At 36.2% G+C, this 12,730-nt stretch overlaps 2 protein-coding genes across 4 annotated transcripts in view; one reads left to right on the plus strand and one right to left on the minus strand.

Moving 5' to 3' along the window:
- The window catches only part of LOC107752514 (zinc finger protein 384-like), a 28,869-nt gene extending 27,562 nt beyond the window's left edge, over window positions 1-1,307 (plus strand). For all 3 annotated transcript variants that reach the window (XM_016568512.1, XM_016568510.1, XM_016568511.1), the window contains one exon: window positions 453-1,307. In XM_016568512.1, coding sequence (XP_016423998.1) covers window positions 453-833 — 381 coding nt within the window. In that variant the 3' untranslated portion in view covers window positions 834-1,307. The remainder of the gene's footprint in view (window positions 1-452) is intronic.
- Window positions 1,308-10,074: 8,767 nt separating this feature from the next.
- The window catches only part of LOC107752515 (flotillin-1), a 9,345-nt gene continuing 6,689 nt past the window's right edge, over window positions 10,075-12,730 (minus strand). The window contains exons 7-13 of the mRNA XM_016568513.1: window positions 12,038-12,133; window positions 11,782-11,934; window positions 11,201-11,382; window positions 10,917-10,962; window positions 10,704-10,841; window positions 10,375-10,539; window positions 10,075-10,221 (exon numbers count right to left, since the gene is read on the minus strand). Coding sequence (XP_016423999.1) covers window positions 10,204-10,221; window positions 10,375-10,539; window positions 10,704-10,841; window positions 10,917-10,962; window positions 11,201-11,382; window positions 11,782-11,934; window positions 12,038-12,133 — 798 coding nt within the window. The 3' untranslated portion in view covers window positions 10,075-10,203. The remainder of the gene's footprint in view (window positions 10,222-10,374; window positions 10,540-10,703; window positions 10,842-10,916; window positions 10,963-11,200; window positions 11,383-11,781; window positions 11,935-12,037; window positions 12,134-12,730) is intronic.

A 12,730-nucleotide genomic window follows, 5' to 3' on the forward strand; every position in this document is an offset into this window, starting at 1 on the left:
CCTTAATAGAATTTAAACGGATGAGTTATAAAAATATTCACCCCCCTCACAGTTGTCATGAAGGGCAAAATTAGCTATATAGACCAAAACCACTTTTTGTACCAGGCTGTAAACAATTTTTTTCTGCTGTAAAGTTGGGCATTTTAACATGGTGAGTCTTTGGGACTGACTCCCTTTTGGAGCCAGCCTCTAGCGGCCAGTCGATGAATTGCAGTTTTAGTCACTTCCGTGTTGGTTTCACGAGAGAGCCCGGAAGGTTGCCGCTTGCTTGTTACCAGTTTAAGATAACGCAAATGCCAAATTAAAATGCAGTGCCTTCAGGATAAATAACCAGTGGGCAAATATTGCAGGCGATTTTGCCTAATAAATCGAGAGAAATCATGATTGAAAAATTATACATCATGCAGCCTTACTTAATGTTGACACATTTTTCTGTTTTTGTTATTTTTTAGGAGACGTACCTGATGAAACACATGCGAAAACACAACCCAGACCCTCTGACGGTAGCAGCCGCAGTAGCTGCCCAGCAAGCCCAGCAGGGCCAGAATCCTGCTCAGCCCTCGGGCGTGGGAAGCGGCAGGGGTCGCGGGCGAGGCAGGGGGGCCGGAGCGGGAACGGCGGCCCAAGCGCAGAACCAACCCAACCCCACCCCGCCAACCAGTTACTCTGTTACAGAGGGAATACCCTGCCCTTTCGACCTGCATCAGTACAAGACCGTGTCGGTTGGAGAGATCCAGTACAAACCGGTCACCGTGGCCGACCTGACGGCCCACAAAGACCTCTGCCTCACCGTCTCCACCTCTGCCATCCAGGTGGAGCACATGAATTCGTAGAGGAACTTGAGGAGAATGAGAGCGAGGAGGTGGTGTGAGGAGAAACGGACCATGAATTGGATAGGAAATAAAACACTGCCTTGGGACAGAGGACGATTTGCAAATACAGACTGGCAGGAGGGGAGGGCAGGTTTGCAAATTGAGGAGAAAAGGAGAGATGGAGGAGCACATCAACTCTTATGAGTTGTTGTCTTTCTTTAGACTTGCTTTGCAGTGTCACAAAAAAGGCCTTAAACTGTCATGGTAACTATTTTCAGTTAGCAGCTATTGAAATATACAATACCCAGCCCTAATTCTGTCCCTTTGGCCACTATGGATTGCAACGGTCGGGTTACGGAAGTAAACATCCCATTCATTTTCTCCATTGGGGAATTGATTTTTAATAAATACAAACCTTTGAAGACAGACCAACTGTGAGCTACAAGGCTGTTAAAGGGACAGTTCACCCAAAAATGAAACTTTTGTCATCATTTATTCTCCCTCAAGTAGTTCCAAACCTGTATGTTAAACACCAAAGAAGATATTTTGAAGAATGTTAATATAATGTCATACTTCCTTGTGGAAAAACTACATTACCCATGATTCTGCAAAGAAATCTCCACCAATCTGTGCAAATCACCAAAGGGCATAAGCTGTTAAGTATGCAGTTTAGTACTTTTGTCCCATTTTTAAATACTTTTTTGCTTCAAATCAAAGTTTCTAATGCCACGATTCACCATGTAGCTGGTTGGTTTGCTTCATGGCTTATAACTCTTCAACAAAGACTTGTTAAAATCCCCATGGAAAAAATAAATGGGAAAAATCCTTTCAGCCAAGACCATTGAAAAAGTGGGCAAAAACCATGGTTTAAAAAACTACATTTTAAATTTGGCAGTCTGAAATGGCGATCTGTGAACTTCCCTCAGAATTTCTGACAATGTCATAATCGACTACTTAACTTGCCCATAAATACATCACCCTCAGTTTTTGCACATGATATTTTTAAATGATTCCATTTCAGACTTCTATCAGGAGAAGGGATAATTGAGCAAATGATTTTACATTAGTGATATTTTTTTCTCTACATGGCACATTTCTTCAGCACTACTAAGAGGAACAGATGAAACGAAAACAAAGGTTAATTTTGTTGCAGGGATTGTGCAAGATTGACTAAAAATGGACACTAGCCTTATAAATGGGTGATTAAGGTTACCAATGCCAGCTAACAAAGACTAGCTCATGCTTATATCAAGCTTTGAAAACCAGCAAGTTTACTTTTTTCTCTAAGTTATAAATGTTACAAATGCTGGTAAACGAGAAAATATGGACAAATACCACCAACATATCTCATAAATGAATTGTACAGAACTGCAACTAGTTTACATCACAAAGTATTTCACAGAAAGATGCACATATCTGCAGCTTTTGAGCAGGTTTAAAGCAATAGTTTACCCAAATGAAGTTAAATTACTGATGTTCTTCCAAATCTGACTTTGTAAGCTCTTAAGAAGTTTTAATGCCTTTTATGACACTGCTTTGCAGGCCTGCTGATTGACATTTCAAGGAATTGTGCAACTGCTTTGTCACTACCAGCCGAGTCCTGTTGGAAAGAGGTGGCTAAGACTGCACTAAAGAATGGGGAGAAGGATAAACAGAAGCTAATGGTTTATGGGAGATGGCACTTAAATGAACTTTTTTATTCCTCGTTTCTGATTTGTCATTACATTTTAGCCATTTATCATATGTATTTTTCTATTGTCCTTGTGTATGTATGTGTTTGAGTGTGCGAAGGGTTGGTTGAAAGAGCATGTAAGAGAACATTTAAAGGAGGAGATGAATGTGTGAAAACATCTATAAAATTCTGTTTTTTGTTTTGTTTTGTTTAACCTGAAGAGTTTAGTCATTTTATATTGTCTTGACCCTCTCCACAAAGTCTTTTTTTTTTTCAGAAAGGAAGGGAGGGGAAAAATTTTTACAGACGACAATTTGGTTACCAGGTACTATTCAGTAGTGTTTTTTAAAAACCTTTAATACCAGTTATATTAACTTTGTTTTTTATGCAATTATTATCATCATCATTATCCATTGGGAGTTACTCTGTGTGTGTGTATATATAGAGATGACATGTTCATTCAAAAAGGGAAGGATTGTCTTTCTGGTCCAGCTGAAATATGATTTTTTTAAAATGTAGTAAAGGCAACATTAGAGATCAGAGTATGGGATGTTAACATATTGCTAAACCATCCAATCACTGACCTACATGATGCCATCTGTGTCCAGCAAGCAGCCAAGTGATTGGCTGATCCTCCATGTATAATCCTTGTTGTATCCATATATGTCTTTGGAAAATAACACGGTTCTCAATATTATTATTAATGTTACTTCTGTCACTCCTAATACTTATTAACTACTCTTTAAGATGACTTTGCTGTATAGATCAACACTCATTCATCTTGACGTAACTGTTTCTCCTAATATGAACAATAAAAAATGATAAACATCTAGAATAGTGTTATTGTCTAGTGCAATATTGTCCAATCACAATTTGCTGTTTGACACTTAATTTGGACATTTTAGGAGAATCTGAGGTTAAAAATATAAATTTTTGAATGCTTATTTTTTTAATAGTATATTTTTCCTCTAAAAATGTCCTGATGGAAAGGCCCGATTTGATGTAATTGCACATTCTTTGAGATTTTTTTTGTAATTTATTGCAAATTCAGGGATTTAGGCCAAGAAAAATGGTGAAATCGTTTTTTTAAAATGAACGTGGCCAATCAAAATAAGCTTGCGTCACAGTATTCAGCCAATCAGAAGCTAGTTACCTGGCAGATTACACATGAATCGACTTGGAAAATTTCAAACTAACGGTTTTTTGTACGACCATCGTTGTGGGAGAGCGATTACAACTGACAACAAACCAGGTGTAAAAGAGACAAATCACTATCATGGAAATTACCATATATGATTGGATAAATTAGATATTGAATAGTATGAACTTTAGGAATAAATCTAATCTCTGATTCATCTGAATTAATGGTTAATCTTCTCAGGGCGCTGCTTTCAGAACGTAATTACAGCACTCATTTAAATGGAAAGTGCTTGTCTTTATCAATACTTACTGGATGACTATTTTGACTATTTTTTCATGAAAAAGGTTAAATTGGCATTTAAATTATCGTAAAGTATTTTTAAAAGTCATTTTAGTCATTTTACCTGTCTAATTAGGCTAGTTGTGGGGATCTGATTCATTCATTGATTCATTCGTGAATGAAGTAATATGAGTGAGTGATTGAATCATTTACTCAACTGATTCATTCGAAACAATGGTTCATTCAGGAATGAATGAACAATTGTGTGTTGGAACTATTTCCGCTGGCGGAGCCAAAAAAATATAAGAAACTGGCAATATTTTTTCATTTTAATAATTTTTAATATGAATTAATATATAATTATACATTTTTAAGTTATATAATACATAATTAAAGTTATATAATATCAACTTCATATTTAAATGTTGTAAAAAAGCAATTGTTCTGTTCGTCTGAATGTCAATTATATGCGGCATCGTGCCTGCTCTGATATTATGAACAAATGCACGAATATAGGCCTCATATTGCGTAAATAATCCAGCGAAGTCTTGGAAACAATTATTAAGTTCCCCTTTTACCCATAATATTTTTATTGTAGGAAGTTGGAGTAAAATATAATGTACTCACCCTCACAAAATGACAATGTAAGTCTGTAAATTTGGTGTCTTTGTCCATGTAGTGTCAGGTGGATGGCAGATTGTGAGGCAGCTGGATCGTATGCATTGGTGGAGTTCAAGTTTGTCAAGCAAAGAGTCATGATGACCGGCACCTCAGAATAGGTAAGTGAGGGGGTTTAATAGGGTAGGACGTCAATAAACCTAATTCAGTGTGGCTGCATAGGTTTCAGTAAACTTAAAGCCCCAAGCTGAGGCTATCAAAGCACTTTACCATGTTCACATTTCCTAGGCGTTAGCATTCTCCTGCAGGGAACGTGTTGAAATTATATTCATTAATTTAGACTGAACAAATAGCAGTTTAGTTAAACGTTTATTTTAGTAGGAGGTTACTTTAAGTGATCATAAGCACAGATAGACAATACAGTGGTTTGGTTTGTTAGTCTTTGCATGCATGCTGAAACGGATGAAATTGTTGAAACTGTTAAAATAGGTGATTTGTTTACATAATAGTACAGATGCTTTGTATAGAGTAGAAAAATCATCTATTGACAAATACAGTTTTTCTTTCATTACACTAACATAGCAGCCATAGCCTACACAGCATAACAGCAGGTCTACCTAATGCCCTGGCATACTAAATCTATCCAAAAATCACTGTTTAGGCTTAACTAATACCTGCCCACCAATAATAAATGAACAGGCTTTCATATTTAGCCTTCAAGGGATGCATTCCACTTCAGAAGTATTAGTCATAAACCATTAAACATGAAGATTGTAAAAACAAATACAAAAGTGACAAATGTGTGGTAGTTCAGTTTGCATTACGCACAACATCTATAAAGTACCATAACAGTGTTTATACATCATTAATGTCATGTTAGTATCGATTAAATCTAAATCTAAATTGTCATTAGTGCCTATGAATTATACATAATGAAGTCAACATATTGTACTGACAATTAAACATTTGAAAACAGAACATTCATCACAATTTTTATGATGTAATCAAAGAAATTTGTAGTGTGACCAGTATTAAATACTGTATGATTATGAACAAAACATATATTAGAACTCCCTAAAATCCCACTTTTTTATGGAACACAACTCTGAAACTATTTTGACAAGAACTCAGCCTTCAGACATATTTAATGAACAGAACTGTCTAAAAATGTAACAAGTTTCCCTGTTTGTCTAGTCCTAGAGTAAACTACATGGTTATGATCATGATCAACATTGTTAAGGACATATGTGTGTATGTATAAAATCGCACCCTTCTGTCATGCATGAAAACACTTTAATCTATACAAAAAACCCTTCAAACGATAATTGTGAAATAAATAAGTTACTTTTTAAATAATTACTGATCTGTAATTCTGCATAACACAAAGACACTTGATTGTTCATTTGAATAAACACTTAAACACACATATGAAGATCTGACATTATTGGCAGCATCTTCAGATTTCAGAGTGCGGTACAATTTGAAGCAGATAACTGCTATAACTCCTACACGATTATGTCCAACTAATATAGCTATAATGTACTGTTGAGGTAAAGTGAAAGTATATCCTATTCAACCCACAGAAACAAATGACACAACAAGCACCAGTCCTTATAAATGTGTTTCCCTTCATGTTACTTTGGCTTCCAAAAGCTTACCTAATGGAAAGCTCAAACTCCAATCACTGACCTACATGATGCCATCTGTGTCCAGCAAGCAGCCAAGTGATTGGCTGATCCTCCATGTATAATCCTTGTTGTATCCATATATGTCTTTGGAAAATAACACGGTTCTCAATATTATTATTAATGTTACTTCTGTCACTCCTAATACTTATTAACTACTCTTTAAGATGACTTTGCTGTATAGATCAACACTCATTCATCTTGACGTAACTGTTTCTCCTAATATGAACAATAAAAAATGATAAACATCTAGAATAGTGTTATTGTCTAGTGCAATATTGTCCAATCACAATTTGCTGTTTGACACTTAATTTGGACATTTTAGGAGAATCTCTGAGGTTAAAAATATAAATTTTTGAATGCTTATTTTTTTAATAGTATATTTTTCCTCTAAAAATGTCCTGATGGAAAGGCCCGATTTGATGTAATTGCACATTCTTTGAGATTTTTTTTGTAATTTATTGCAAATTCAGGGATTTAGGCCAAGAAAAATGGTGAAATCGTTTTTTTAAAATGAACGTGGCCAATCAAAATAAGCTTGCGTCACAGTATTCAGCCAATCAGAAGCTAGTTACCTGGCAGATTACACATGAATCGACTTGGAAAATTTCAAACTAACGGTTTTTTGTACGACCATCGTTGTGGGAGAGCGATTACAACTGACAACAAACCAGGTGTAAAAGAGACAAATCACTATCATGGAAATTACCATATATGATTGGATAAATTAGATATTGAATAGTATGAACTTTAGGAATAAATCTAATCTCTGATTCATCTGAATTAATGGTTAATCTTCTCAGGGCGCTGCTTTCAGAACGTAATTACAGCACTCATTTAAATGGAAAGTGCTTGTCTTTATCAATACTTACTGGATGACTATTTTTGTAATATATTCATGAAAAAGGTTAAACTGGCATTTAAATTATCGTAAAGTATTTTTAAAAGTCATTTTATTGTGTCTTCCTGTCTAATTAGGCTAGTTGTGGGGATCTGATTCATTCATTGATTCATTCGTGAATGAAGTAATATGAGTGAGTGATTGAATCATTTACTCAACTGATTCATTCGAAACAATGGTTCATTCAGGAATGAATGAACAATTGTGTGTTGGAACTATTTCCGCTGGCGGAGCCAAAAAAATATAAGAAACTGGCAATATTTTTTCATTTTAATAATTTTTCATATGAATTAATATATAATTATACATTTTTAAGTTATATAATACATAATTAAAGTTATATAATATCAACTTCATATTTAAATGTTGTAAAAAAGCAATTGTTCTGTTCGTCTGAATGTCAATTATATGCGGCATCGTGCCTGCTCTGATATTATGAACAAATGCACGAATATAGGCCTCATATTGCGTAAATAATCCAGCGAAGTCTTGGAAACAATTATTAAGTTCCCCTTTTACCCAGAATATTTTTATTGTAGGAAGTTGGAGTAAAATATAATGTACTCACCCTCACAAAATGACAATGTAAGTCTGTAAATTTGGTGTCTTTGTCCATGTAGTGTCAGGTGGATGGCAGATTGTGAGGCAGCTGGATCGTATGCATTGGTGGAGTTCAAGTTTGTCAAGCAAAGAGTCATGATGACCGGCACCTCAAAATAGGTAAGTGAGGGGGTTTAATAGGGTAGGACGTCAATAAACCTAATTCAGTGTGGCTGCATAGGTTTCAGTAAACTTAAAGCCCCAAGCTGAGGCTATCAAAGCACTTTACCATGTTCACATTTCCTAGGCGTTAGCATTCTCCTGCAGGGAACGTGTTGAAATTATATTCATTAATTTAGACTGAACAAATAGCAGTTTAGTTAAACGTTTATTTTAGTAGGAGGTTACTTTAAGTGATCATAAGCACAGATAGACAATACAGTGGTTTGGTTTGTTAGTCTTTGCATGCATGCTGAAACGGATGAAATTGTTGAAACTGTTAAAATAGGTGATTTGTTTACATAATAGTACAGATGCTTTGTATAGAGTAGAAAAATCATCTATTGACAAATACAGTTTTTCTTTCATTACACTAACATAGCAGCCATAGCCTACACAGCATAACAGCAGGTCTACCTAATGCCCTGGCATACTAAATCTATCCAAAAATCACTGTTTAGGCTTAACTAATACCTGCCCACCAATAATAAATGAACAGGCTTTCATATTTAGCCTTCAAGGGATGCATTCCACTTCAGAAGTATTAGTCATAAACCATTAAACATGAAGATTGTAAAAACAAATACAAAAGTGACAAATGTGTGGTAGTTCAGTTTGCATTACGCACAACATCTATAAAGTACCATAACAGTGTTTATACATCATTAATGTCATGTTAGTATCGATTAAATCTAAATCTAAATTGTCATTAGTGCCTATGAATTATACATAATGAAGTCAACATATTGTACTGACAATTAAACATTTGAAAACAGAACATTCATCACAATTTTTATGATGTAATCAAAGAAATTTGTAGTGTGACCAGTATTAAATACTGTATGATTATGAACAAAACATATATTAGAACTCCCTAAAATCCCACTTTTTTATGGAACACAACTCTGAAACTATTTTGACAAGAACTCAACCTTCAGACATATTTAATGAACAGAACTGTCTAAAAATGTAACAAGTTTCCCTGTTTGTCTAGTCCTAGAGTAAACTACATGGTTATGATCATGATCAACATTGTTAAGGACATATGTGTGTATGTATAAAATCGCACCCTTCTGTCATGCATGAAAACACTTTAATCTATACAAAAAACCCTTCAAACGATAATTGTGAAATAAATAAGTTACTTTTTAAATAATTACTGATCTGTAATTCTGCATAACACAAAGACACTTGATTGTTCATTTGAATAAACACTTAAACACACATATGAAGATCTGACATTATTGGCAGCATCTTCAGATTTCAGAGTGCGGTACAATTTGAAGCAGATAACTGCTATAACTCCTACACGATTATGTCCAACTAATATAGCTATAATGTACTGTTGAGGTAAAGTGAAAGTATATCCTATTCAACCCACAGAAACAAATGACACAACAGCACCAGTCCTTATAAATGTGTTTCCCTTCATGTTACTTTGGCTTCCAAAAGCTTACCTAATGGAAAGCTCAAACATAACGAAATGCTCTTAGTGCACTACCAGCATTAAAAAGTGCTCTATAAGAAAACCTACAGGTGAAAGTAACATTTCAAAATGTCAGTAGTTGTAGTGTGTAATGGCATTCAACAGATCCTTGGACTTCACTGTCTTCTTATGATTGCATTAAAAATATAAAGAAAAGCATTCTTCCCTGGAGTTTTAGATTAAAATGCACTTTGGGTTTTGGCAGCATGGCAAGACAGACAGGAAGTGTAAGTCGAGAGAGAAACATGGGAAAGGGAAAACCAAAGAGATGCAGCGTGGAAGATAAGAAAGATAAAAGGAGAAGAAATATATGGACCCTTTTCACATTTCCGGGTTTCTCAGCAGCGGAAGTCGTCATAGTTGGGTTAACTTGAATAGCAGTGAATGGGAGAGTACCACAAATATATTTTTTGCATTCCCATTTGCTCAAATAGCAAAAGAAAAACTCCACGATAGTGTTTTCATGACTTTCAATAAAAGGAAAAGAATTGAGAGAGAACGATGTCAAATTTGCCGTCCCTCCCATAGATGCTGCATTAGAAACATCCTCGCATTAGCGTTAACTGTTTTTTTGTAATTTGATGCAAAAATGATATAATACAAAGAATAGTGTTATAAAATGTACATACATAAAAAATAAAAATAAAAATACAAATATGAAAAACTTCCGAGTTTACGATGCTGATGACCATTAAACGCGTCATCACAGTCTTGTGAAAAGGGTCCATTGTCAAAGATAGAGAAGAGAATCATTTAAATGATAAAGAACCTGAAGAAAAAGTGAGAGTAAGAGAAAAATATACAAGATTAATGAAGCATGCATATAGAAATGTCATGTTGGAGAATTTCTTCAACCAGTCTGGGCCACCTAAAGAGAGAGAGAAATTCGACGTTAATTGTACATGTGAGAATATGCACACACTACATGATGAACAAAATAAATTCATGATCATGTGAATGAAAACATTGTCTGTATTTACTTAAAATACAAAAACAATACTGTTTGAAATACTGTTTTTACCTGGGAAATGTTGACCCCAGTTAGTTTCTCAATGGTTTCAGGCAGTCTGGTCATGATGTCAAGCACTTCACCTGTCAGCTTGGCTGCGCCAATCTCTGAACCTCCACTGGAAACCATGGTGACCTTATTGGTAGCTGACAGGGGCTTACTTATCTCCTCTGCCATCTAATGGACAGAAAGAACACAATTTACCATCAGTGTAAGACATCAACTCAAACTGCAATGAATTGCTTTTTGCTCTCAGCAGGATTATCTCTTGCAAGATTTTTGCAGTGCAATGCAATATTTTTCTGTATTGCCAACACAACAACATTACAAATACATCTCACCAGTGGCAGTTTCTCCAGCAACATGTCCACCATAGCTCCTTCCTTGTAGTTCTGGAAGGCCTCAGCCTTCTTAGCCATCTGCTCAGCCTCGGCACGACCTTTAGCCTCCACAGCGTATGCTTCGGCCTCTCCTCTCATCTGCAGAGACACAGTTCATGTGTAACACAAACCGTTTTGTTTTGAATATAGCCAAGATGATGGCTGATCACTTACTTTGATAGATTCGGCCTCAGCTTCTGCCTCCATGATTAGCTGAAGACTGTTGGAGAGCACAAAATGGCCAGATGCATATGTTTTTAAAGGCGAGTGGTTCAAATTTTTCCATTTTAAAATACTTTCTCCTATCCAAAGCTGGTTTTTGCAATTCCGTATGATTTCATGACACACTTTTAAGACAAAAACAATTGGTGAATGTTTGTGTGGGAAACAACCTCTGTGTTATATGGTGTTTTAGAACAAACAGGAAGCTGAGAGCATTGAAGAAGCATCCATCTCACCGTTCTGCTTCCGCCAGTTTCTCCAGCCGGTATCGTTCGGCCTCGGCTGGTTTCTTGACTTTGGCCTCCAGCTCTTTCTCCTTGCGTGTGATCTCCTGTTGCTGAAGCATGATTTGCTGCGAGCGCTCCACCACCAACACCTGCATCTTCTCCTCCTCGATCCGCTGCTTTGTCTTTGCCACCTAATGCAACAGTTACACAGATTAACGGAATAAACGTAAGTAAATTAAAAACATTTTTACCCACAAAATCATGTCACACAGTTATGTTTCTTAAATCGGTATAACTATTATAGGAATAGTAGAACACAATAAAGATATTTTACTTCGTTGATGACCAGTTTTGGTTTCCGTTGACTTCCATGGTATTTTTTTTCCATACGATGGTGGTCAATGGGAACCGAAATGACTTTTTGTGTTCCACAGAATAAAGAAAGTCATACCGGTTTGGAACGACGTAGGAGGGGAGTAAATTATGACAGAATTATATTATATACAAGAACCCCAAGGATTCATTTGAGAAAGTCAAGAAATTATTTCACAATGTTGAAGGTCCCCAATAGGGTTTGGTTGTCGTTTTACCTGGAGCTGATAGGCCATTTCAGACTCAGCTTTTTTGGTGAAGACCTCAATGTCATAGACAGCCTTCTTCAGCTCGTAGTCTCTCTGAGCCTTAGCCATCTCGATCTCATTCATGTACTGAGCAGATACCTTCTCCTGTATAGCATTGGCCTCCTACAGAGAGAAGAAAGAAAGAAATGAGAGAGACATTAACAAAAACACTCAGTGATATTTAGAAAAAAGGCTGTATTTGGAACAGAGTTCAGGAATGGCTCACCCTGATCACTGCATCTCTTTTGTTCATGGCTTCCCCAATACGAGCATCCTTCTGCACTTGTGCCGTACGGGCCTTCCCCAAAGAGTGCAGGTAATCCTGAAAGAAAAAACCTTGATTCACCACTCACACAGATCCATTTTTGTAGACATTTAAAGCATTTTAAATATTCATGGGCAGATTTATTAACAGCTTGAGCCAACACAAACCCTCCTATTGTCAGGATCTACTCAAGAAATGCAGTGAAACATTAGCGATGAAAAAGACACTTATTTGTGCAGCTAACCTTGCTTAAAAAAAAAAAAGGATTTTCCTTTTCAAAATTTATAAGAGGACAGTATTTAAATGAAGCATGCAATGGGACTTACTAAGGTTTGCGGTAGTAATTTTTAGTGGTCGACCGATATATCGCCATGGCCGATATTTGGCATTTTTTTAATATCGGCATCGGCCGATAAATTTTCCTGTTTGGCCGATGCGTTCGAGGCGGGACTTTTATTTTGACGGCGCTGACAGCTGACATTGAATGCTGACAGGAGGAGAGTTCAGCTTCACTGGAGACGCGCAATCGACAAACTTTAAACTCGTGATTTCAAATTATGCTGCGCTTTATGCATTTGCTCACTGCCATATTCATGTCATTTCCACTGTGTGCTGTATGTAAAATGAGTGTTACCTTGGCTTTATTTGAAAAAA

The sequence above is a fragment of the Sinocyclocheilus rhinocerous genome, unplaced genomic scaffold (genome assembly GCF_001515625.1).
Source record: "Sinocyclocheilus rhinocerous isolate Xijiao unplaced genomic scaffold, SAMN03320098_v1.1 scaffold1342, whole genome shotgun sequence".
NCBI lineage: Eukaryota > Metazoa > Chordata > Actinopteri > Cypriniformes > Cyprinidae > Sinocyclocheilus > Sinocyclocheilus rhinocerous.